The 26,708-nt window shown below is 53.4% G+C and overlaps 1 protein-coding gene across 3 annotated transcripts in view; it reads left to right on the top strand.

Moving 5' to 3' along the window:
• Positions 1 to 26,708, top strand: part of pwp2h (PWP2 small subunit processome component) — a 55,790-nt gene that overhangs the window by 7,702 nt on the left and 21,380 nt on the right. For all 3 annotated transcript variants that reach the window (XR_013499931.1, XM_078233070.1, XM_078233071.1), the window contains exons 2-13: positions 9,317 to 9,429; positions 9,985 to 10,079; positions 12,310 to 12,409; positions 13,456 to 13,599; positions 15,021 to 15,156; positions 15,416 to 15,618; positions 16,901 to 17,044; positions 17,327 to 17,397; positions 19,678 to 19,814; positions 21,203 to 21,351; positions 24,533 to 24,680; positions 25,873 to 26,023. Coding sequence is in view for 2 of the 3 variants with exons in the window: in XM_078233070.1 (XP_078089196.1) it covers positions 9,317 to 9,429; positions 9,985 to 10,079; positions 12,310 to 12,409; positions 13,456 to 13,599; positions 15,021 to 15,156; positions 15,416 to 15,618; positions 16,901 to 17,044; positions 17,327 to 17,397; positions 19,678 to 19,814; positions 21,203 to 21,351; positions 24,533 to 24,680; positions 25,873 to 26,023 (1,591 nt within the window). In the remaining variant the exon portion in view is untranslated. The remainder of the gene's footprint in view (positions 1 to 9,316; positions 9,430 to 9,984; positions 10,080 to 12,309; positions 12,410 to 13,455; positions 13,600 to 15,020; positions 15,157 to 15,415; positions 15,619 to 16,900; positions 17,045 to 17,326; positions 17,398 to 19,677; positions 19,815 to 21,202; positions 21,352 to 24,532; positions 24,681 to 25,872; positions 26,024 to 26,708) is intronic.

The raw sequence follows: 26,708 nt of genomic DNA, 5'->3' as shown, positions 1-26,708 counted from the left end.
GAGCTCCAAAGACACTCAACCTTCTGAGTGGATAAATTCCTCCTCATCTGTCTTACATTGGCAGCCCTTTATTCTGAGACTGTTCTCTCAGGTGCTAGACTCTCCCACAATAGGAAGCATCTCTCTGCATTTTTCTTATTCATTCATGGAATGTGGGCGTCACTGACTGGGCCAGCATTTATTGCTCATCCCTGAGGGCATTTTAAGAGTCAACCACATTACTGTGGCTCTGGAGTCACATTTGATTTGATTTGATTTATGACACTCTCCAACTTTTGCTGATGCACCATAGAAAGCATTCTTTCTGGTTGTATCACAGCTTGCTATGGCTCCTGCTCCGCCCAAGACTGCAAGAAACTACAAAAGGTCGTGAATGTAGCCCAGTCCATCACACAAACCAGCCTCCCATGCACTAACTCTGTCTACACTTCCCACTGCCTCGGCAAAGCAGCCAGCATAATCAAGGACCTCATGCACCCCGGACATTCTCTCTTCAACCTTCTTCCTTCGGGGCAAAGATACAAAAATCTGAGGTCACGCACCAACCAACTCAAGAACAGCTTCTTCCCTGCTGCTGTCAGACTTTTGAATGGACCTACCTTGCATTAAGTTAATCTTTCTCTACACGTTAGCTATGACTAACACTACATTCTGCACTCTCTCGTTTCCTTCTCTATGAACGGTATGCTTTGTATAGCGCGCAAGAAAAAATACTTTTCACTGTAGCCCAATACATGTGACAATAATAAATCAAATCAAAATTGTGTGCCCCCTAGTATTAGCAATTTCAACTCTGGGAAAAAGATTCTGGCCATCGACCCTATCGATGCCTCTCATAATTTTATAAACTTCTGTCAGGTCTACCCTCAGCCTCTGCTGCTCCAGAGAAAACAACCCTAGTTTTCCAGCCTCTCCTTATACCTCACACCCTCTAATCCAGGCAGCATCCTAGTAAACCTCTTCTGCACCCTCATCGAAGCCTCCACATCCTTCCTGTAATGTGGTGACCAGAATTGAATACAATACTCTAAATGTGGCCTAACCAAAGTTTTATAAAGCTGCAACATGAAATAATATCTTTCCTTAAATAAGGGGATCTAAACTGTAAATAACTTCCTTTTCTTTGAAGTTAATCATATTAATGACATGAAATGAAAGTATAGTTTAAAATAAGATAATCCCACAAGACTTGTTCCCCGTACCTCTGCTTCGGCCTGGCTGGATTTGCTGAGTTAGAGGCCATTATCAAACTGGATTCACCGCTGGCTGCTCCTTAACTCATTCTTGTTTTTGCTGATGACTGGGTGGAGAATTGATTCTGGAAACCTGTCGAGCAAACCTCCATTTCCCTATTTCACCGTCCAACAGGTTTGAGCAAAGGCCTACTCTCCAAATACCACACGCTCAAACTTAACCTCAAACATCGCAACTTTTCAGCCAAAGACAAGCCACTATAATATCTTTTTCTTTCATTTGTTGCTGGGATGTGGGCATCTATCACAGTATTTAATCACGATATTTGAAATTCAACTACTCCCTGCGATCTTAGCTGAGCGCCCATCTCCGCTGAAAAAGGAGGCGCTCTGGGTGGCGCAGGTATATATAGGAATCGGACCTCTAATCCGATTGTTTCCTGGGGTGTGTCCCGGAAAGATATCGCGAGATGAAGAAATATGACGCCATTTCCTTTTTAGATTTTGGCGTCTGATTGGAAAACCGTCCATTCTCCAGTCAGACAGAGAGCCCTTTCCCCTTGAACTGGACCAGTCCATGTGATGCAGGTGATGATGTTTAGCCTGTTGGACAAGTAGGAACCTGTGTTTTCCACAGCACCTCACAAGATGTAGCAGAATGTTGTAATGCAATCAAGGTAGTTTATGGGTGAAATATTTTCAGGGTGTGGTGCTTTGTGGGCCCCATGGTGCCTTGTGTTGATGTGGTTTGGACGTGTGTTTGCTGTTGTCCTGTAGGAGGTTTGGCAGCCAATTTGTGCACAGCAAGATCCCACAAGCGTTGATATCATTCTGGCCAAGTAAAATATTTTAGTGATGTGGGTTCAGGGTTAAATATTGGCCAAGATCCAACTTCCCTTCACTTCTTCCCATAGTGCCGTGGGATCTTTCTGTGCAGCCAAGAGGGCGGACAGGGCATGAGTTTAACATCACCTCTGACAATGCAGCATTCCCTTTGTACAGCCCCTCTGACAACAACACCTTTTATATCTTTAATAAATCATCCCGAGCTGCTTCTTAGGGTCATGATGATCAAAATAAGGCAGCAAGGAGATATCGGGCTGCTCAGTGGTGGGTTTTGGACACAGGCAAGAGAGGTTTGGATAAGCTCTGTCCCCCCAGGGGCGTGTGGAAGAATGAATTGTGGATTTGGACAGTGACAGGGTGCGTTCCCTCAGCCTGGCTTTCATCATCGTTCTGGAGGCTGGAATCGGACCCACAAGTGCAGACAGGAGAGACCCCCAGCTGGGGGAGGGGAGAGGACGGGGTGGGTGTGACTGGATAGCGAGGATAGAAGTGAGTGAAATGGAGCAGAGGTGATTCCGGGGAAGCCAGACTGGAGTTGGGGAGGTGGTGATGAGAGGAATGTACTGGATGTTGGAAGTTAAGAAAGTGTGACAAATGATCAGATAAAAGGCTGCTTAAGATTGAACTTCATGGAGCAGGAGAGGCAATATCCAGTTCGATAAACTATTAGCTTAAGGACAGAAAGCAGTGAGTCATAGTTTAGTTACAGCATAGAAGGCCATTCAGCCATCATGTTGGTGCTGGCATTCCTAGGAGTAATCCTCATTCTGCTACTCTCCCTGTCTCTCTCAAGGTAGATAAATTCCCGGGACCTGATGAAGTGTATCCCAGGACATTGTGGGAGGCTAGGGAGGAAATTGCGGGTCCTCTAGCCGAGATATTTGAATCATCGATAGTCATGGATGAGGTGCCTGAAGACTGTAGGGTGGCAAATGTTGTGCCTTTGTTTAAAAAGGGCTGCAGGGAAAAGCCTGGGAACTACAGGCCGGTGAGCCTCACATCTGTGGTGGGTAAATTGTTGGAAGGTATTTTGAGAGACAGGATCTACAGGCATTTAGAGATGCAAGGACTGATTAGGGACAGTCAGCATGGCTTTGTGAGTGGAAAATCATGTCTCACAAATTTGATTGAGTTTTTTGAAGGGGTAACAAAGAAGGTAGATGAGGGCAGTGCAGTTGATGTTGTCTACATGGACTTTAGCAAGGCCTTTGACAAGGTACCGCATGGTAGGCTGTTGCATAAGGTTAAATCTCACGGGATCCAGGGTGAGGTATCTAAATGGATACAAAATTGGCTTCTTGACAAGCCAGAGGGTGGTTGTAGAGAGTTGTTTTTCAAACTGGAGGCCTGTGACCAGCGGTGTGCCTCAGGGATCAGTGCTGGGTCCACTGTTATTTGTCATTTATATTAATGATTTGGATGAGAATATAGGAGGCATGGTTAGTAAGTTTGCAGATGACACCAAGATTGGTGGCATAGTGGACAGTGAAGAAAGTTATCTCCAATTGCAACGGGATCTTGATCAATTGGGCCAGTGGGCTGACGAATGGCAGATGGAGTTTAATTTAGACAAATGCGAGGTGATGCATTTTGATAGATTGAACCAGGGCAGGACTTACTCAGTTAATGATAGGGCGTTGGGGAGAGTTACAGAACAGAGAGATCTGGGGGTACATGTTCATAGCTCCTTGAAAGTGGAGTCACAGGTGGACAGAGTGGTGAAGAAGGCATTCGGCATGCTTAGTTTCATTGGTCAGAACATTGAATACAGGAGTTGGGACGTCTTGTTGAAGTTGTACAAGACATTGGTAAGGCCACACTTGGAATACTGTGTGCAATTCTGTTCACCCTATTATAGAGAGGATATTATTAAACTAGAAAGAGTGCAGAAAAGATTTACTAGGATGCTACCGGGACTTGATGGCTTGAGTTATAAGGAGAGGCTGGATAGACTGGGACTTTTTTCTCTGGAGCGTAGGAGGCTGAGGGGTGATCTTATAGAGGTCTATAAAATAGAGGGGCACAGATCAGCTAGATAGTCAATATCTTTTCCCAAAGGTAGGGGAGTCTAAAACTAGAGGGCATAGGTTTAAGGTGAGAGGGGAGAGATACAAAAGGGTCCAAAGGGACAATTTTTTCACGCAGAGGGTGGTGAGTGTCTGGAACAAGCTGCCAGAGATAGTAGTGGAGGCGGGTACTATATTGTCTTTTGAAAAGCATTTAGACAGTTACATGGGTACAATGGGTATAGAGGGATATGGGCCAAATGCAGGCAATTGGGATTAGCTTAGGGGTTTCAAAAAAAAAGGGCTGCATGGACAAGTTGGAGCGAAGGACCTGTTTCCATGCTGTAAACCTCTATGACTCTCCACATTCCTGCACATTCCCCCTTTCAGATATTTATACAATTGAGGAAATGTGGGAATATTTACAGTGCAGTCAGAGGTCACTGTGTCCATTGTGTCTGCGCTGCTGAATAACCTTCCACCCAGCCTCATCCCACTGCCAGCATTTGGTCCAGAGAAGGTTCCGGTGCTCGAGGTGCAAATCCAGACACCGTTTTAATGAGTTTTGGGTTTCTGCCTCAGCTACCCCTTCGGGCAGTGAGTTCCAGACCCCCACAACCCTCTGGGTGCAAAGACATTTTCCTCACCTTCCCTCTAATCCAACTCCCAATCACTTTAAATCAATGTCCTCTCGTCACTGACCTCCCCTGTTAAAAATAACTAAGCCTTTCCCATCCACTCTATTCAGGCCCCTCAATTTTGTACATCTCAATCAAATCTCCCCTCAGTCTCCTCTGTTCCAGGGAGAACAACGCCAGCCAATCCAATCTCTCTGCACAGCTACAATCTCCAGTCCCAGGTCTATCTCCTGCACCCTTTCCAGTACAATTACATCCTTTCTGTAATGAGGTCACCAGAACTGCACACGGTACTCAAGTTGTGGCCTAACTAATGTTTTATGTAGTTCCAGCATAGGGGTATAGGAACAGGAGGCCATTCAGCCCTTCAGTAAGATCATGGTTTCTCTGACTAGTTCCAACTTCACTTTTCTATCTTCATTCACTTGTCAATCAGAAGTCTAACTCTGCCTTGAATAAACTCAATGACCACTGCTATCTGGGAAAGGGAATTCCACACTGCATTAATCCTCTGGAGAGGAAAAGGTTCTCCTCATCTCCATCTTAAACTCCAGACCTCTTTTCCTTTAACTGTGACCCTGGTTCTTTGTTCCCCATTCAGTCAAATCCCTTCAGGACCTTGTATGTTTCAATAAGACACCTCACAATCTGCTAAACTTCTCTGGATATAGACCCAACCTGTCTTCATAAAATAACCCCTACATCCCAGGAGTGGGTTGTGTGAACATTCTCTGAACTGCTTTTAACGCGATTATATCTTTTTCAAAAAAGACAACCAAAACTACACGGTATTCCAGATGTGGTCTCACCAAGTCCCTGTACAGCCACAACTTCATCTACTTTTATATTCCACCCCCTTGCAATAAACAACATCTCCTTTCCCTTCCGAATCACGAGCTGTATCTGTATACGCACTTTTGTTCATGTACCAGGACAGGTACATCCCGCTGTAACACTGAGCTTTGCAAACTCTCGTTTTAAATAATATGTTGCTTTTCTATTCTGCCTGCCAAAGTGCACAAGTTCACATTATACTCCATCTGCCAAGTTTCCGCCCACTCACTTAACCTGTCTCTATTCTTTTATAGACTCTCTACCTCCTCTTAACATACTTTCCTACCCATCTTGGTGTCATTGTCAAATTTAGCTACCATACATTCAGTCCCTTTGTACAAGTCATTGATATAGATTGGGAGTAGTTAAGGACCCAGCACTGATCTCTGTGGCACTCCACTAATTACAGCTTGCCAATCGGAATAAATCCCATTTATCCCAGCTCTCTGCTTCCTCCTAGCTAACCAATCCTTTATCCGTGCTAATATGTCACCCCCATACCATGAGCTCTTATCTTGTGTAATAACCTTTGATGTGGTAGCTTATCAAATGTTTTTTGGAAATTGAAGTACGCTAAATCTACAGGTTTCCCTCGATCCACCTGGAATGTTACTTTGTCAAAAACAGTTATCTCTGCCTGATCAAATCGTGATTATCTGAGTATCCTATTATAACCTTCTATTAATACTTTCTAGCTGTTTCCCTACGACGGATGTTCGGGTAACTTGATTTGATTTGATGTATTATTGTCACCTGTATTAGTATACAGTGAAATGTATTGTTTCTTGCGCATTATACAGACAAAGCATACCGTTCATAGAGAAGGAAACGAGAGAGTGCAGAATGTAGTGTTACAGCCTTGGCTAGGGTGTAGAGAAAGATCAACTTAATGCAAGGTAAGTCCATTCAAAAGTCTGACAGCAGCAGGGAAGAAGCTGTTCTTGAGTCGGTTGGTACGTGACCTCAGATTTTTGTATCTTTTTCCCGACGGAAGAAGGTGGAAGAGAGAATGTCTGGGGTGTGTAGGGTCCTTGATTATGCCGGCTGCTTTGCCGAGGCAGCAGGAAATGTAGACAGAGTCAATGGATGGGAGGTTGGTTTGTGTGATGGGATTGGGCTACATTCACAACCTTTTGTATATTCTTGCGGTCTTGGGCAGAGCAGGAGCCATACCAAGCTGCAATACAACCAGAAAGAATGCTTTCTATAGTGCATCTGTGAAAGTTGGTGAGAGTTGTAGCTGACATGCCAAATTTCCTTAGCCTTCTGAGAAAGTAGAGGCGTTGGTGGGTTTTCCTAACTATAGTGTCGGCATGGGGGACCAGGACAGGTTGTTGGTGAACTGGACACCTAAAAACTTGAAGCTCTCGACCCTTTCTACTTCACCCCCATTGATGTAGACAGGGGCATGTTCTCCTATACTTCCTGAAGTCGATGACTATCTCCTTCGTTTTGTTGACATTGAGGGAGAGATTATTGTTGAGGCACCAGTTCACCAGATTCTCTATCTCATTCCTGTACTCTGTCTTGTCATTGTTTGAGATCTGTCCCACTACGTCAGCAAACTTGAAAATCGAGTTGGAGGGGGATTTGGCCGCACAGTCAGAGGTGTATAAGGAGTATAGTAGGGGGCTGAGAACACAGCCTTGTGGGGCACCGGTGTTGAGGATGATCGTGGAGGAGGTGTTGTTGCCTGTCCTTACTGATTGTGGTCTATGAATTAGGAAGTTCAGGATCCAGTCACAGAGGGAGGAGCCAAGGCCCAGGTCACGGAGTTTGGAGATGAGTGTCGTGGGAATAATGGTGTTGAAGGCTGAGCTGTAGTCAATAAATAGGAGCCTGACATAGGTGTCTTACTGGCCTACAGCTTCTTGCTTTCTGCCTCCCTCCTTTCTTGAATAAAGATGTTACATTAGTTATTTTCCAACCTTTCCAGAATCCAAGGAATTCTAGAATATTATGACCATCTGCCATCTGTGCCGTCTCTTTTAAGACCCAAGAATGCAGATCATCTGGTCCTGGGGACTTGTCAGCCTTTTGGGCTGATAGTTTCCCTGCACCCTTTCCCTGGTGATGGTGATTAAGTTCCTCGTTCCCGTTCTCCTTATGATTTTCAGGTATAGTGGGGAGTTTGTGAGTGCTCTTGGGCAGAGTTTAAACTAGGCTGGCAGCTGGATGGGAATCCGGCGGTGAATTCAGACGGGATAAAATCAAAAATGGAAATGGAAGGCAGAAAAGTAGTGAATGAGTCTGGAAGATAGAGAAACAAAGGTTAGGAAATTAAAAAATTGAGTTTGGCAATGCTGAAGGTGTGTTAAATACACTTCAATACAATGTGTACAGAAAATAAAGCAGATGAGCTGAGGGTTCAGAGAGAAATGTGACAGTACAATATCGTAGCCTGAAAGCAGGACAGGAATTTAAAGCTCAACATTTCAGACGAGTTAGAGAGAGGGGTAAAGAGGAGTGGGGTTGCAATACTGTACAGGAAACAATTACAGCTGTGAGGAGGGATGATGTGTTCAAAGGATTGTCAAGTGAGGCTTTGTGGATGGCGCTTAGGACACAAGTAGTCACATTGAGAAAGTACTGTGAAACTCCAAACAATCACACACAGAATAGGCAAATCTCTGCAAAGATAAGTGGAAAAGTGAATCGTGTGGAGGACGGAGAAGATCTGCAGAGAGATTTGGACAGGCTGAGTGAGTGGGCGAGGATATGGCAAATGGAGTATAACGTTGAGAAATGCGAGGTTATACACTTTGGAGGAAATAATAACAAATGGGATTACTATCTCAATGGAAACAAATTAAAACATGCTACCGTGCAAAGGGACCTGGGGGTCCTTGTGCATGAGACGCAAAAGCCCAGTCTGCAGGTACAACAGGTGATCAAGAAGGCAAATGGGATGTTGGCCTATATTGCGAGGGGGATAGAATATAAAAGCAGGGATGTCTTGATGCACCTGTACAGGGCATTGGTGAGGCCGCAGCTGGAATACTGTGTGCAGTATTGGTCCCCTTATATGAGGAAGGATATATTGGCATTGGAGGGAGTGCAGAGAAGGTTCACCAGGTTGATACCGGAGATGAGGGGTTTGGATTATGAGGAGAGGCTGAGGAGATTGGGTTTGTACTCGTTGGAGTTTAGAAGGATGAGGGGGGATCTTATGGAGACTTATAAGATAATGCGGGGGCTGGATAAGGTGGAGGCGGAGAGATTCTTTCCACTTAGTAAGGAAGATAAAACTAGAGGACACAGCCTCAAAATAAAGGGGGGCCGGTTTAAGACAGAGTTGAGGAGGAACTTCTTCTCCCAGAGGGTGGTGAATCTCTGGAATTCTCTGCCCACTGAGGTGGTGGAGGCTACCTCGCTGAATATGTTTAAAGCGCGGATGGATGGATTCCTGATCGGTAAGGGAATTAAGGGTTATGGGGATCAGGCGGGTAAGTGGTACTGATCCACGTCAGATCAGCCATGATCTTATTGAATGGCGGGGCAGGCTCGAGGGGCTAGATGGCCTACTCCTGCTCCTATTTCTTATGTTCTTATGTTCTTAAGGTGCAAAACCAATAGGGTGGTAATAGTCAGGGATTTTAACTACCTCGATATTAACTGGAATAGTTTTAGTGTGAAAGGAATGGGGGGAGCAGAATTCTGGAGATGCATTGAAGAGAAGGTTTGTACACAGTAGTGATAATGGGACTTCCTACCCCCACTTGTACCTGTATTCCCTCTCCTTCCCAGTGCCTGGCTCTTGCTACCTCTCTGAATAAACATCTGTTTTTCCACCTCTCAGTTCTCGAACCTGCTGGGGACGGTTTATCGACATGGAAACCTGAACTATTCGCCGGATGGAAACTCTGTTATCAGTCCGGTTGGAAATCGAGTCACGGTCTTTGATCTAAAAAAGTGAGTTTGTTGAGCTTTGAAACTGTTTGAGAAACTCTGGGGTCCTGTGGTACAGTACGAGTGAGGGAGAGTTGGGGGCAGGTCACTGTGTCAAACCCTGGGGTCCTGTGGGATAGTACGAGTGAGGGAGAGTTGGGGGCAGGTCACTGTGTCAAACTCTGGGGTCCTGTGGTACAGTACGAGTGAGGGAGAGTTGGGGGCAGGTCACTGTGTCAAACCCTGGGGTCCTGAGTGAGGGAGAGATGGGGATTGAGCTTGCATTCTTCTCGAGCCCCTCCCAATCTGTGGTGATCACAATGTGCTTTACCACTGATGAAATCCTGCTCACTGATATAATATCAGGAGGTTACACACACTCGAGGGAGTGGGGTTTGGGTTTGGTATGTTCTCTGGGGAGGGGGGGCGGGCGGTTTGGTGTGTTTCCTGCAGGGTGGATTTGGTTGGGGGATGGGGTGGGGGTGGGATGGGGTTTGGTGTGTTTCCTGTGGGGAGGGGCGGGGGGGGGGGGTATTAGTTGCTTTGACCTGAACCTGACCATGTTTGATTTTGTTGCAGCAACAAGTCGGAGACGTTGCCAGTTGCCACTCGGCGAAACATTGTGTGCGTGGGGCTGTCTCCAGATGGACATTTGGCCATTCTGGTCGATGAAGGTAGGTGAATAATGTCGTTCCTCTCGGCACCGCCCCCTTCCTGCCCTGTGCGGCCCCTGTCCGGCCCCTCCCCGCCCCGTCCGGCCCCTCCCCGCCCCGTCCGGCCCCTCCCCGCCCCGTCCGGCCCCTCCCCGCCCCGTCCGGCCCCTCCCCGCCCCGTCCGGCCCCTCCCCGCCCCGTCCGGCCCCTCCCCGCCCCGTCCGGCCCCTCCCCGCCCCGTCCGGCCCCTCCCCGCCCCGTCCGGCCCCTCCCCGCCCCGTCCGGCCCCTCCCCGCCCCGTCCGGCCCCTCCCCGCCCCGTCCGGCCCCTCCCCGCCCCGTCCGGCCCCTCCCCGCCCCGTCCGGCCCCTCCCCGCCCCGTCCGGCCCCTCCCCGCCCCGTCCGGCCCCTCCCCGCCCCGTCCGGCCCCTCCCCGCCCCGTCCGGCCCCTCCCCGCCCCGTCCGGCCCCTCCCCGCCCCGTCCGGCCCCTCCCCGCCCCGTCCGGCCCCTCCCCGCCCCGTCCGGCCCCTCCCCGCCCCGTCCGGCCCCTCCCCGCCCCGTCCGGCCCCTCCCCGCCCCGTCCGGCCCCTCCCCGCCCCGTCCGGCCCCTCCCCGCCCCGTCCGGCCCCTCCCCGCCCCGTCCGGCCCCTCCCCGCCCCGTCCGGCCCCTCCCCGCCCCGTCCGGCCCCTCCCCGCCCCGTCCGGCCCCTCCCCGCCCCGTCCGGCCCCTCCCCGCCCCGTCCGGCCCCTCCCCGCCCCGTCCGGCCCCTCCCCGCCCCGTCCGGCCCCTCCCCGCCCCGTCCGGCCCCTCCCCGCCCCGTCCGGCCCCTCCCCGCCCCGTCCGGCCCCTCCCCGCCCCGTCCGGCCCCTCCCCGCCCCGTCCGGCCCCACCCCGCCCCGTCCGGCCCCTCCCCGCCCCGTCCGGCCCCTCCCCGCCCCGTCCGGCCCCTCCCCGCCCCGTCCGGCCCCTCCCCGCCCCGTCCGGCCCCTCCCCGCCCCGTCCGGCCCCTCCCCGCCCCGTCCGGCCCCTCCCCGCCCCGTCCGGCCCCTCCCCGCCCCGTCCGGCCCCTCCCCGCCCCGTCCGGCACCTCCCCGCCCCGTCCGGCCCCTCCCCGCCCCGTCCGGCCCCTCCCCGCCCCGTCCGGCCCCTCCCCGCCCCGTCCGGCCCCTCCCCGCCCCGTCCGGCCCCTCCCCGCCCCGTCCGGCCCCTCCCCGCCCCGTCCGGCCCCTCCCCGCCCCGTCCGGCCCCTCCCCGCCCCGTCCGGCCCCTCCCCGCCCCGTCCGGCCCCTCCCCGCCCCGTCCGGCCCCTCCCCGCCCCGTCCGGCCCCTCCCCGGCCCCTCCCAGCCCCGTCCGGCCCCTCCCCGCCCCGTCCGGCCCCTCCCCGCCCCGTCCGGCCCCTCCCCGCCCCGTCCGGCCCCTCCCCGCCCCGTCCGGCCCCTCCCCGCCCCGTCCGGCCCCTCCCCGCCCCGTCCGGCCCCTCCCCGCCCCGTCCGGCCCCTCCCCGCCCCGTCCGGCCCCTCCCCGGCCCCTCCCAGCCCCGTCCGGCCCCTCCCCGCCCCGTCCGGCCCCTCCCCGCCCCGTCCGGCCCCTCCCCGCCCCGTCCGGCCCCTCCCCGCCCCGTCCGGCCCCTCCCCGCCCCGTCCGGCCCCTCCCCGCCCCGTCCGGCCCCTCCCTGCCCCGTCCGGCCCCTCCCCGCCCCGTCCGGCCCCTCCCCGCCCCGTCCGGCCCCTCCCCGCCCCGTCCGGCCCCTCCCCGGCCCCTCCCAGCCCCGTCCGGCCCCTCCCCGCCCCGTCCGGCCCCTCCCCGCCCCGTCCGGCCCCTCCCCGCCCCGTCCGGCCCCTCCCCGCCCCGTCCGGCCCCTCCCCGCCCCGTCCGGCCCCTCCCCGCCCCGTCCGGCCCCTCCCCGCCCCGTCCGGCCCCTCCCCGGCCCCTCCCAGCCCCGTCCGGCCCCTCCCCGCCCCGTCCGGCCCCTCCCCGCCCCGTCCGGCCCCGCCCCGCCCCGTCCGGCCCCGCCCCCTCCGGCCCCTCCCCGCCCCCTCCGGCCCCTCCTGGCCCCCCTCCGGCCCCTCCCCGGCCCCTCCCCACCCCCTCCGGCCCCTCCCCGCCCCTCCCGGCCCCTCCCCGCCCCCTCCGGCCCCTCCCCTCCGGCCCCTCCCCTCCTGCCCCGTCCGGCCCTCTCCCTGCCCTCTCCCTCTGCACACGGTGTGCTGTGTGCTCTCTCTCACTCTGGTGTGTGTGTTTGTTTACAGAGGGAGCCACCTTGTTGGTCAGTTTGATCAGTAAGTCTGTGTTGCATCATTTCCACTTCCACACTCGGGTCCACAGCGTCAGCTTCTCACCTGATGGCAGGTAAGAAACACCAATCCGGCAGCTCTGCCCTGCTAGAAAGAGGCATCTTCCTTCACAGCCCGGCCCGGTGACGGCCCGGCCCGGTGACAGCCCGGCCCGGTGACAGCCCGGCCCGGTGACAGCCCGGCCCGGTGACAGCCCGGCCCGGTGACAGCCCGGCCCGGTGACAGCCCGGCCCGGTGACGGCCCGGCCCGGTGACGGCCCGGCCCGGTGACAGCCCGGCCCGGTGACGACCCGGCCCGGTGACAGCCCGGCCCGGTGACAGCCCGGCCCGGTGACGACCCGGCCCGGTGACGGCCCGGCCCGGTGACAGCCCGGCCCGGTGACAGCCCGGCCCGGTGACAGCCCGGCCCGGTGACAGCCCGGCCCGGTGACAGCCCGGCCCGGTGACGGCCCGGCCCGGTGACGGCCCGGCCCGGTGACAGCCCGGCCCGGTGACGACCCGGCCCGGTGACGGCCCGGCCCGGTGACAGCCCGGCCCGGTGACGACCCGGCCCGGTGACGGCCCGGCCCGGTGACAGCCCGGCCCGGTGACAGCCCGGCCCGGTGACGGCCCGGCCCGGTGACGGCCCGGCCCGGTGACAGCCCGGCCCGGTGACGGCCCGGCCCGGTGACGGCCCGGCCCGGTGACGGCCCGGCCCGGTGACGGCCCGGCCCGGTGACGGCCCGGCCCGGTGACAGCCCGGCCCGGTGACGGCCCGGCCCGGTGACAGCCCGGCCCGGTGACGGCCCGGCCCGGTGACGGCCCGGCCCGGTGATGGCCCGGCCCGGTGACAGCCCGGCCCGGTGACGGCCCGGCCCGGTGACGGCCCGGCCCGGTGACAGCCCGGCCCGGTGACGGCCCGGCCCGGTGACGGCCCGGCCCGGTGACGGCCCGGCCCGGTGACGGCCCGGCCCGTCAGGACATGTGCTGCATCCAAAGGCCACTGTCCAGTTAGACCATGCCACCCGAGTGGTGCTGCGTGTCAGGAGCAGCCAGACTGTGGGTGGGCCCGTGTTATCCCAGCTGCTCTGTTTAGTCTGATTTGTTGTTGTTGTTTCACAGGCGGTTTGTGGTGAGTAAGGAGAATGTTGTCTTGATGTATCACGCTCCTGGCAAGACCCGGGAATTCAATCCCTTTGTTCTGGATAAAAGTTATTTTGGACCCTATGATGAGACAACGTGTATCGACTGGACTGACGATTCAAAGTAAGAACCTTTCACCTTCTCCATGTCCCACACAGACAATGCAGTCTGTACACAGCAAGATCCCACAAACACTCCTGAGATAATGAGCAGATAAATGTGTCCATGCTGGTTTCAGCCTGGGATACAAAGCTCCTGGAGTGGGACTGGAACCCACAGCCTCTGTTCCCCCTCGGGTGCCAGTGTGACACAGAGGTTCAGATTGCTATTTTCCCATTAAAACGGAAAATGCTGGATAAACTCAGCAGGCCTGGCAGCGTCTTGGGAGAGAAACAGAGTTAATGTTTTGAGTCTAAATTACCCTTCTACAGAACGGAAGAAAAGTCAAAATGTAATGAATTATATTGTAGGAGAGCTGGATGGAGGGGGTGAGGCAGAATAGAAGAACAAGGATAGGTCAGGGCAAAGGAGAGATTGACAAAGATGTGATGGACAGAGGAGTGTTAATGATGCCCAGGAGGGGATGAAAAGTGCTAATAGTGGCAAAAGAGGAGGTAGCAGAATGTGTTAATGGGAGCAACTGAACTGCAAGGGACAGGTGACCATGTGGGGGGAGGGTGGGGTTATGTTGGGGCAGGCGAGGGAGCTGAAAAACAATAAACTACAAAAGGGGCAGTCACGGTGGAGGGAAAAGGTTACAGTCTAAAGCTATCGAAGAGGCATTACAATTGGCCAGAAAAAACACAGCAGACTTGAGGGTTGGAGACAGTTTAGAATTCAGCAAAGGAGGACAAAGGGATTGATTAAGAAGTGGAAAATAGAATACGAGGGTAAGCTTGCGGGGAACATAAAAACTGACTAAAAGTTTCCACAAGTATGTGAACAGAAAATGATTAGTGAAGACAACTGTAGCTCCCTTAGTCAGAAATGGGAATGTATAATGGGGAACAAATACATGAGCAACCAGCTAAATACATACTGTGGTTCTGTGTTCACAAAGGACACAAATAACTTACCAGACATGTTGGACAATGCAAGATTTAGTGAGAGGGAGGAACTGAGGGAGATCAATATTAGTAGAGAAATGGTGCTGGGAAAGTTGATGGAATTGAAGGCGGATAAATCCCCAGGGCCTGAAAACCTACATCCCAGAGTACTTAAGGAAGGAGCTCTGGAAATAGTGGATACATAGGTCATCTTCCTGGATTCTATAGACTCTGGAACAGTCCCTGCAGATTGGTGGGTAGCTAATGTCACTCCAATGTTCAAAAAGGGAGGTAGAGAGAAAACAGGGAATTATAGATGAAGCAATCCTGATAGAGTCTGAGTTTATCCAGCATTTTCTGTTTCTATTTTGGATTTCCAGTATCCGCACTGCTTTGTTTTCTGAGTGTTATTTTCTGATGTATCTTCGAGTGGAGTGTTCAGTCTGATTGCTGTAAGCTGGAATCTGGCTGCTTGAAGGGCTGTGTTGTGTGTTGCAGATGTTTTGCAGTGGGCAGTAAGGACAGCAGTACCTGGGTGTTTGGAACACAACGCTGGCACAATCTCATTTACTACTCACTGGGAGGGCACAAAGATTCCATTGTCGCCTGCTTTTTTGAAGAGAAGAGTTTGGACGTGAGTAGCTGTCAATTTCATTCGCTTACTAAGCAGAGAACTCTCAATGGGCCGAATGGCCGCCTCCTGCACTGTAGGATTCTATGATTCTGCCCCCACATCATTTGGAATTCACAGCTGTCAGCCTGAGGAGCCAGTGTTGGCCTCAGAGCCCGGGGTTAGGCTGAAGGGCTGCTGCAGTTTGAATCTTGCTGCTGGTGTCTCTGCGGTGTGGGGGTAAATTTGCTGTGGCTATAAAGGTGATGTTTTGTTGCTGCAGATTTACACTCTGAGTCAGGATGCTGCACTGTGTGTGTGGCAATGTGATACAGACATTGAGGACCTGCAACCCCCAAAGAGCAAGAGAAAAGCAGATAGCAATCAGAATGAGGAATTCGGGGGGGCAAATGCAGATGTGATTCGTGGCAAAGTGGAATCCGAGCAGGAGAAGATTGGGAAAGTGAAATATTCACGTGTTGCAAAGTAAGAAATGATCCAGACACACTCAGTTTTGTTTCTCTCTGACAATGTGTCTGTCGTTGTTGTCAGTCTGTCTGCAAGTGTCTCTGGCCATCTCTATCTCTCGCTTACACACTCTCTCTCTCTCACATGCGCTTTGACCTGAATCTTGCGCTCATTGGTGTATACGCTTCTGAACACAATCTCTCACTGGCTAGCCACTTTCCATCCGCCAACTGTAAAGATGGACGGGTCACCTCAAGTCACTTTCATTGCCTCCCTAATCGGCATCATTGCCCTCTTAATCGCCGGCCGGTAAGCCTGCTGTCCCCTCTCTCAACGCTGTGCTTCTGGGTTGGATTAAAAGTTCTTCTCGCACGCTCTCCCTCTCATACAAACGAGGAGGAGAAGGCCATTCAGCCCCTCGAGTCTGCTCTGCTATTTAATAAGATCATGGCTTATCTGATGGTAACCTCAAATCTGCATCCCACTCCCTCCCACCCCCACCCCCGCACCCCCACCAATAACCTGTAACTCGTCACCCCCCCTTGCTTACCTAGAATCTATCCACCACAGCCTTAAAAAATATTCAGACTCTGTTTCTGCTGCTTTCTCAGAAAGAGTTGCAGAGATGCAGCGCTCTCTGAGAGAAAAGATTCCTCCTCATCTCTGTTTTAAATGGACTTTCCCTTATTTTTAAACAGTGAGCCCCAGTTGTAGATTCACCCACAAGAAGAAACGTCCTGTCCACATCCACCCTGTCAGTACCCCTCAGGATCTTGTATCTTTCAACTCCGTCACCTTTTATTCTGCTCAACTCCACTGGACAGAGGCCTAGCCTGTCCGTTTTGTTTCCTCATAAAAACCCACCCATTCCAGGTATTAACCTGGTAAACCTTCCCTGAGCTATGTCCAACACGTTTACATTATTCCTTAAATAAGGAGACCAATACTGTACACAACACTCCAGATGTGGTCTCACCAATGTCCTGTGTAACTGAAGCATAACCTTCCTGCTTTTGTAATCAATTTCCTTGCAATAAATGATAACATTCTATTAACTTTATTAATTATTTGCTGTACCTGCGTACCAGTCTTTTGTGATTCATGCATAGGACACCCAGATCCCTCTGCAATCTCTCACCATTTACACGAGAACTCCCTTGCCCGTGCTTCCCCCAGCCCTCTCCCTGTGTGCTGAGGTGCTCTCTGTCTGCCGTGCCGCCTCTGGCCTGCCCCTGGTTATCGGGTGTGCTCACTCACTTTATGATTTCTGCCTCAGTATTTTCACTTTTTTCCCCCCAAGGCATTTCTTCAACAAAGAGAAGGATTTCAATGACCTCACAGCTGCTGCCTTCCATAAGAAAACTCACCTCCTGGTCACCGGATTTGCCTCAGGAATATTCCACCTTCACGAGCTGCCTGAAATTAACCTCATCCACTCCCTCAGGTAAAGGCTAAGGTGTGAAATGGGGAGGGCAGCAAGCTGGGGGCAGGTTATGGAGGGTGGGAGGGGTGAATAATCGGAAGAATCTTCCCGAATCTAATTTTCTGTCAGCCCCAGGACTAAAGCCTGTGGTGAGGGGTTCCAGCTTCATAACTCAGTCTCCCCTCGTGGAGAGGCAGTGGAGCCGGGGGGTGGGTTCGGTCTGAGCCCAGCCGAGTGGGAATGTTGAGTGAGTGTCTCCAGCCTCCGGCAGTATGCTGCTCCTGACTCCTCTCGTGTTTCCAGTATTTCAGACCAGAGGATCGAGTCCATTTCCATTAACATGTCTGGGGACTGGATCGCATTCGGGTGCCCAGGTGAGAAAGCGTCTGTTACATTGACTGGGACAGTGTTTATTGATGAAACCAAACTAGATGGGAAGGTAAGCTGTGGGGGGGGACACAGAGCCTGCAAGCAACGGGTGAGCGGGAGCAAGATGGCGGATGGATTATAATGCGGGCAGTGAGACATTCTTCACTTTGGTCATAAGAATAGAAAAACAGAATCCTTTTTAAAAGGCCATTAAGTTTTTTGAAATGTTGATCAGAGAAACTTGGGTGTGATTGTGCAAGGAGCGCAGAAAGTTAGCAAACAGCTGCAGCAAGCAATTAGGAGGGCAATTGGCATGTTGGCCTTTAATTATAAGGAGATTGGAGTACAGGAATAAGAAATTCTAACTACATTTGTACAGGTCTTCGTTAGAACCATAGAAACCCTACAGTGCAGAAAGAGGCCATTTGGCCCATTGAGTCTGCACCGACCACAATCCCACCCAGACCCTATCCCCATAACCCCGTGTATTTGACCTAGCTGGCCCCTGACACTAAGGACCAATTGAGCATGGCCAATCCACCTAACCCGCACATCTTTGGACTGTGGGAGAAAACCGGAGCACCCGGGGGAAACCCATGCAGACACGGGGAGAATGTGCAGACTCCACAGACAGTGACCCGGGGTCAGAATTGAACCCGGGTCCTTGGTGCTGTGAGGCATAGAACATAGAACATAGAAAGCCACAGCACAAACAGGCCCTTCGGCCCACAAGTTGCGCTGATCATATCCCTACCTCTAGGCCTATCTATAGCCCCCAGGCAGTAGTGCTAACCACTGTGCTGGCCCACCTTGGAATAATCTCCACTTGCCTGGATGAGTGCAGCTCCAACAACACTCAACACAACACCATCCAGGACAAAGCAGCCTGCTTGCTTGGCAGCCCATCCACAAACATTCACTCCCTCCACCACTGACGCACAGTGGCAGCCATGTGCATCATCTACAAGATGCACTGCAGCAATTCACCAACATTCCTTAGGCAGCACCTTCCAAACCCACGACCACTTCCATCTAGAAGGACATGGGCAGCAGATACCTGGGAACGCCACCACCTGCAAGTTCCCCTCAAGCCATTCACCGTCCTGACTTGGAAATATATCACCGTTCCTTCACTGTCGCTGGCTCAAAATCCTGAAATTCCCTCCCTAACAGCACTGTAGGTGTACCTACAGTACAGGGACAGCAGCGATTCAAGAAGGCAGCTCACCACCACCTTCTCATGGGCAATTATGGATAGGCAATAAATGCTGTTCTAGCCAGCGACACCCTCATCCCGTGAAGAAACAGTTTTTAAAAAAAAATTGGTCTCCATATTTAAGAAAGGATATACTGGCATTGGAGGCAGCATAGTGAAGGTTCACTGGATTGGCCCCTGGGTGAGGGGATGTCCTGTGATGAGAGGTGGAGTAAATTGGATTCAAATTCTTTGGAGTTTAGAAGAATCATAGAATCCCTACAGTGCAGAAGGAGGCCATTCGGCCCATCGAGTCTGCACCGACTCCCCAAAAGCACATCTTACCCAGGCCCACCTCCGAGCCCTATTCCCATAACATCCTGCCTTTACTGTGGCCAATCCACCGACCCTGCACATCGTCAGAGTGTGGGAGGAAATCGGAGCACCCGGAGGAAACCCACGCAGACACGGGGAGAACATGCAGACTCCACACACACAGTGACCCAGGGCCGGAATTGAATCCGGGTCTCTGGTGCTGAGAGAGAGCAGTGCTAACCCCTGTGGCACCGTGCAGAATGAGAGGTGATCTCATTGAAATGTACCAAATTGTGAAGGGGTTTACTTTGGAGATTTGTGCAGGTGTCAGAAGCTGGAGATTAAATATGACACAGACTCTGCTTGGAACAGTGATGGAGCCGGGTACTCGGGAATGAGGTTTATAATCGACTGCAGACATTGACTTCAGTAATCCCACGTGCTGTTGGAGGAGATTTCTGCACATTCAGGGAGGGCGGGTATCGGAGGCTGCAGACAAGATGTGGAGGGAAAGTTTAGCTCGGTCTCAGTCACTTGTGATCAGAGCTGTGACAGAGGCAGTGATCTGATTGGAGGAATTGAAACGCTTGTGGATGAGTTGGGGAAAGAAGGGACTGAGGGGAATGGTGTGAAGTTAGGATTCGGCAGGTATGGCAGGTGGGATTGAGTGATACAGTGCTGGGATTGGGGATTTATTGCTGTAACTGATTTATTTGGGACGGTGTGTGTCAGGTAAAGGGGCTGCCAGCTGTAATATTTCCTGTGTATGTTTCAGGTGTGGGCCAGCTCCTGGTGTGGGAGTGGCAGAGTGAATCCTACGTACTCAAACAGCAAGGACACTTCAACAACATGGCTGCCCTGTGCTACTCTCCAGATGCTCAATATATCGTCACCGGGGGAGATGATGGGAAGGTGCGGCCTTCGCTCGATATCAATACTCAGCTTGTCTTTGTGAAGTAGCTCAGTCACTGAACTCAGATTGAAGCATCGACAAGCGATGGTTTTACCGAGCGTTCTTTTTATTCCTTCCTGGGCTGGGGGTGTTTTGTTGATTGTGGTGGAAAGCTGCCACTTTGAGCCTCTGCAGTCTTTCTGTCCCAGTTTTTCTTACAACCAAGTATCTCACTCGGTAATTTCAGAGGACATTTAGTCAGTCACATTGCTGTGGCTCTGGAGTCACATGTTGGCCAGACCAGGTAAGGACGGCAGATTTCCTTTCCTAAAGGACATTCGCCAGATAATCAGAGACAGTTTTGTGGTCACCATTACTGAAACTTGTAATTCCAGATTTTTATTAATCATTCCAATGTATTAATTAAATTTAAATAACACCAGCTGGGATTTGAACCCACATCCCCAGAATGTTAGTCTGACCACATGGCTTAGAGTCCAGTGACATGACCATTAAATGTGGTTATTGTCACTGTTCACTTCTCCTGTCCTGGTTATTTACTCAGTTCAGAATTATTTCAAAAGAGCAACGCTGGGATTGAGGGATACGGGGAGAGGGTGGGATTGAGGGACACGGGGAGAAGGTGGGATTGAGGGATACGGGGAGAAGGTGGGATTGAGCGATACAGGGAGAAGGTGGGATTGAGGGATACGGGGAGAAGGTGGGATTGAGGGATACGGGGAGAGGGTGGGATTGAGGGACACGGGGAGAAGGTGGGATTGAGGGATACGGGGAGAAGGTGGGATTGAGGGATACGGGGAGAAGGTGGGATTGAGGGATACGGGGAGAGGGTGGGATTGAGGGATACGGGGAGAGGGTGGGATTGAGGGACACGGGGAGAAGGTGGGATTGAGCGATACGGGGAGAAGGTGGGATTGAGGGATACGGGGAGAAGGTGGGATTGAGGGATACGGGGAGAAGGTGGGATTGAGGGATACGGGGAGAAGGTGGGATTGAGGGATACGGGGAGAAGGTGGGATTGAGGGATACGGAAAGAAGGTGGGATTGAGGGACACGGGGAGAGGGTGGGATTGAAGGATACGGAGAGAAGGTGGGATTGAGGGATACGGGGAGAGGGTGGGATTGAAGGATACGCAGAGAGGGTGGGATTGAGGGATACGGGGAGAAGGTGGGATTGAGGGATACGGGGAGAGGGTGGGATTGAGGGAGAATCTGGGGAGGTGATCACTAATCAAGGTGTTTGGACTATTGTTGTTTGCGCTCTGGTTCAGTTGTTCCCCGGAAATGACCTGTGCCCTCTGCCCTCTGTTATTGGTGTGTTCCCTGTAACTGCCGTCTTGTTGAGTAGGTTCCAGTGACTGACCTGTGCCCTTTGCCCTTTCATCAGGTGAAGGTTTGGAATACAAGCAGTGGTTTCTGCATCGTAACATTTACTGAACACACGAGCAGTGTTACCGCGGTTACCTTTAACTCCACTGGGTTTGTGGTACTCAGTGCCGCTCTGGATGGGACAGTCCGAGCATTTGACCTTCACAGGTGAGTTATCTGTGGATTTAGCTCAGCCGCGGCTTGTTCAGTTAGTGCGCCTCGTACGTTGATGCTGTCGTTCACACCTCTTCAAATACCCAAACCGTCTGTGACCAGATGTAGCAAAACCTAGTTTTTAAATGTTCTTTCATGGGTTGTGGGTGTTGCTGGCTAGACCAGCATTTATTACCCATCCCTAATTGCCCCTTGAGAAGGGGATGGTGAGCTGCCTTCTTGAATCGCTGCAGTCCCTGAGGGGTAGGTACATCCACAGTGCTGTTAGGGAGGGAGTTCCAGGATTTTGACCTAGTGACAGTGCCGGAACGGTGATGTATTTCCAAGTCAGGATGGTGAGTGAGTTGCAGGGGAACTTGCAGGTGGGGGTGTTCCCAAGTATTTGCTGCTCTTGTCCTTCTAGGTGGAAGGTGCTGCCTAAGGAACCTTGGTGAGTTGCTGCAGTGCATCTTGGAGACAGTACACACTGCTGCTACTGAGCATCAGTAGTGGAGAGATTTGATGTTTGTGGAAGGGGTAGCAATCAAGCTGCTTTGTCCTGGATGGTGTTGAGCTTCTTGAGTGTTGTTGGAGCTGCACCCATCCAGGCAAGTGGGGAGTATTCCATCACACTCCTGACTTGTGCCTTGTAGATGGTAATGTAATTGAATATCAGGGGGAGGTGGTTAGATCCTCTCTTATTGGTGATGGTCACTGCCTGGCATTTGTGTGGCGCGAATGTTATTTGCCACTTGTCAGCCCAAGCCTGGATATTGTCCAGATCGTGTTGCATTTGGACATGGACTGCTTCAGCATCTGAGGAGTTGTGAATGGTGCTGAACATTGTGCAATCATCAGCGAACATCCCCACTTCTGACGTTATGACGGAGGGAAGGTCATTGATGAAGTAGCTGAAGATGGTTGGGTCGAGGACACTGACCCTGGGGAATTCCTGCAGTGATGTCCTGGAGCTGAGATCATTGACCTCCAACCACCACAACCATCTTCCTTAGTGCCGGGTATGACTCCAATCAGCGGAGAGTTTCCCCCCTGATCCCCATTGACTCCAGTTTCGCTCGGGCTCCTTGATGCCACACACGGTCGAATGCGGCCTTGATGTCAAGGGCTGTCACTCTCACCTCTGGAGTTCAGTTCTTTTGTCCATGTTTGAACCAAGGCTGTAATGAGGTCAGGAGCTGAGTGACCCTGGCGAAACCCAGACTGGGCTTCACTGAGCAGGTTATTGCTGAGCAGGTGCTGCTTGATAGCACTGTCGATGACCCCTTCCATCACTTTACTGATGGTCGAGAGTAGACTGATGGGGCGGTAATTGGCTGCTTTCTGTAGACAATGTCCAGGCTGGGTTGATCAGTAGCAAGTAACATTTATAAGAATATAAGAACTAGGAGCGGAGTAGGCCATCTGGCCCCTCGAGCCTGCTCCGCCATTCAATAAGATCATGGCTGATCTTTTCAGGGACTCAGCTCCACTTACCCGTCCGCTCACCGTAACCCTTAATTCCTTTACTGTTCAAAAATTTATCTATCCTTGCCTTAAAAACATTCAATGAGGTAGCCTCAACTGCTTCACTGGGCAGGGAATTCCACAGATTCACAACCCTTTGGGTGAAGAAGTTCCTCCTCAGCTCGGTCCTAAATCTGCTTCCCCTTATTTTGAGGGCATGCCCCTCGTTCTGGTTTCACCCACCAGTGGAAACAACTTCCCTGCTTCTATCTTATCTATTCCCTTCATAATCTTATATGTTTCTATAATATCTCCCCTCATTCTTCTGAATTCCAATGAGTATAGTCCCAGTCTACTCAGTCTCTCCTCATAAGCCAACCCTCTCAACTCTGGAATCAACCTCGTGAATCTCCTCTGCATCCCCTCCAGTGTCAGTATATCCTTTCCCAAGGAGACCAAGACTGTACACAGTACTCCAGGTGTGACCTCACCAGCACCTTATACAGCTGCAACATAACCTCGCTGTTTTTAAACTCCATCCCTCTCGCAATGAAGGACAAAATTCCATTTGCTTTCTTAATTACCTGCAAACCAACTCCTTGAGATTCCTGCACAAGGACACCCAGGTCCCTCTGCACGGCAGCATGCTGCAATTTTTTACCATTTAAATAATAGTCCATTTTGCTGTTATTCTTATCAAAATGGATGACCTCACATTTACCAACATTGTACTCCATCTGCCAGACCCTCACCCACTCACTTAGACACAAGTGTCTAATTCACACCACAAGGGTCAGGCAATAACCATCTCCAACAAGAGAGAATCTATTCATCGCCCCTTGACATTCAATGGCATTACCATCACTCAATCCCCCACTGTCAATATCCTGCGGGATACCATTGATCGGAAACTGAATTGGGCCCAGCCATATAAATATCTTAGTGATTATTGGTGTTGAGTGTGTTTGGGAGTCTTGGTGCTGGCATTGGGGTTTGGGGGTCTTGTGTGAGTTGGCCACTTTGAACTTCATTTCAGGGTGAGGTTCTCGCTTGGATTGTCGGGGTTCAGGATGAAGCTGTCGCTCGGATTGTCGGGGTTCAGGGTGAAGCTGTCGCTCGGATTGTCGGGGTTCAGAGTGAGGCTGTCGCTCGGATTGTCGGGGTTCAGAGTGAGGCTGTCGCTCGGATTGTCGGGGTTCAGGGTGAGGCTGTCGCTCGGATTGTCGGGGTTCAGGGTGAGGCTGTCGCTCAGATTGTCGGGGTTCAGGGTGAAGCTGTCGCTCGGATTGTCGGGGTTCAGGGTGAGGCTGTCGCTCGGATTGTCGGGGTTCAGGGTGAGGCTGTCGCTCGGATTGTCGGGGTTCAGGGTGAAGCTGTCGCTCGGATTGTCGGGGTTCAGGGTGAAGCTGTCGCTCGGATTGTCGGGGTTCAGGGTGAAGCTGTCGCTCGGATTGTCGGGGTTCAGGGTGAGGCTGTCGCTCGGATTGTCGGGGTTCAGAGTGAGACTGTCGCTCGAATTGTCGGGGTTCAGGGTGAAGCTGTCGCTCGGATTGTCGGGGTTCAGGGTGAGGCTGTCGCTCGGATTGTCGGGGTTCAGGGTGAGGCTGTCGCTCGGATTGTCGGGGTTCAGGGTGAGGCTGTCGCTCGGATTGTCGGGGTTCAGAGTGAGGCTGTCGCTCGGATTGTCGGGGTTCAGAGTGAAGTTGCTGAACTAGCTGTTTATTTTTCTCAGGTATCGGAATTTCCGCACATTCACATCGCCGCGGCCCACTCAGTTCTTCTCGTTGGCTGTGGATGTGAGCGGGGAGATTGTTTGCGCTGGTTCACAGGATTCCTTTGAAGTATTTGTGTGGTCGATGCAGACTGGCCGCTTACTCGATGTATGTATGACTCTTACTCATTGCTGTGGACATGCAAACGTTCCTAATGCTGTGCACAAGAACGGCTCAGCCAGACCCGGGTCTCCCCGCGCCCCCGGCAGGCAGGCCCCCGGTCTCCCCGCGCCCCCGGCAGGCAGGCCCCCGGTCTCCCCGCGCCCCCGGCAGGCAGGCCCCCGGTCTCCCCGCGCCCCCGGCAGGCAGGCCCCCGGTCTCCCCGCGCCCCCGGCAGGCAGGCCCCCGGTCTCCCCGCGCCCCCGGCAGGCAGGCCCCCGGTCTCCCCGCGCCCCCGGCAGGCAGGCCCCCGGTCTCCCCGCGCCCCCGGCAGGCAGGCCCCCGGTCTCCCCGCGCCCCCGGCAGGCAGGCCCCCGGTCTCCCCGCGCCCCCGGCAGGCAGGCCCCCGGTCTCCCCGCGCCCCCGGCAGGCAGGCCCCCGGTCTCCCCGCGCCCCCGGCAGGCAGGCCCCCGGTCTCCCCGCGCCCCCGGCAGGCAGGCCCCCGGTCTCCCCGCGCCCCCGGCAGGCAGGCCCCCGGTCTCCCCGCGCCCCCGGCAGGCAGGCCCCCGGTCTCCCCGCGCCCCCGGCAGGCAGGCCCCCGGTCTCCCCGCGCCCCCGGCAGGCAGGCCCCCGGTCTCCCCGCGCCCCCGGCAGGCAGGCCCCCGGTCTCCCCGCGCCCCCGGCAGGCAGGCCCCCGGTCTCCCCGCGCCCCCGGCAGGCAGGCCCCCGGTCTCCCCGCACCCCCGGCAGCCAGGCCCCCGGTCTCCCCGCGCCCCCGGCAGCCAGGCCCCCGGTCTCCCCGCGCCCCCGGCAGCCAGGCCCCCGGTCTCCCCGCGCCCCCGGCAGCCAGGCCCCCGGTCTCCCCGCGCCCCCGGCAGCCAGGCCCCCGGTCTCCCCGCGCCCCCGGCAGCCAGGCCCCCGGTCTCCCCGCGCCCCCAGCAGCCAGGCCCCCGGTCTTCCTGTGTCCCAGGCAGCCATACTCTGGGATAGAGTACAGGGGGCGGGAGGGAACAGGTCAGACAGGGTGGCTGGAGGGTTGATAAACACGCTGAGGAGTGGGTGTAAACGTGGCGAAGGAACGCGGGAGAGTGAGGGCTGCACATGGTGTTAGTTTGCGAGCAGCAGTGTCTGGCGCTGGGTGGGACGGGTTACTTGCATCATGACTGAAATGTTTGGTTGTGTTTAAATGACTTGTTCCCAGGTTCTGGCAGGACACACGGGTCCAATCAGCAGCCTAACCTTCAGCCCAACACACACACTCCTGGCCAGTGCATCGTGGGATAAAACAGTGCAGTTGTGGGATATGTTCGACAGCTGGAGAACTAAAGAAACCCTTCGCCTGAATTCCGATGGTGAGACAGTAACTTTATATATTCAGAGAGTGAGTGGACTGAGACACACCGGTCACTGGACATAGAGTTATAGAGGTTTACAGCACAGAAACAGGCCCTTCGGCCCAACTTGTCCTTGGCACCCCTTTTTTTTTAAACCCCGAAGCTAGTCCCAATTGCCCACATTTGGCCCATATCCCTCTATACCCATTGTACCCATGTCACTGTCTAAATGCTTTTTAAAAGACAAAATTGTACCCGCCTCTACTACTACCTCTGGCAGCTTGTTCCAGACACTCACCACCCTCTGTGTGAAGAAATTGCCCCTCTGAACCCATTTGTATCTCTCCCCTCTCACCTTAAACCTATGCCCTCTAGTTTTAGACTCCCCTACCTTTGGGAAAAGATGTTGACTATCTACCTTGTCTACGCCCCTCATTATTTTATAGACCTCTATAAGGTCACCACTCAGCCTCCTACGCTCCAGAGAGAAAAGTCCCAGTCTATTCAGCCTCTCCTTATAACTCAATCCATCAAGTCCCGGTAGCATCCTAGTAAATCTTTTCTGCACTCTTTCTAGTTTAATAATATCCTTTCTATAATAGGGTGACCAGAACTGCACACAGTATTCCAAGTGTGGCCTTACCAATGTCTTGTACTACTTCAACAAGACGTCCCAACTCCTGTATTCAATGTTCTGACCGAT

This window comes from Mustelus asterias, chromosome 17 (assembly GCF_964213995.1).
Source record: "Mustelus asterias chromosome 17, sMusAst1.hap1.1, whole genome shotgun sequence".
Classification (NCBI taxonomy): Eukaryota; Metazoa; Chordata; class Chondrichthyes; order Carcharhiniformes; family Triakidae; genus Mustelus; species Mustelus asterias.
Note: the sequence above shows the minus strand (reverse complement) of the source record. Positions and strands in the feature narration are given on the sequence as shown.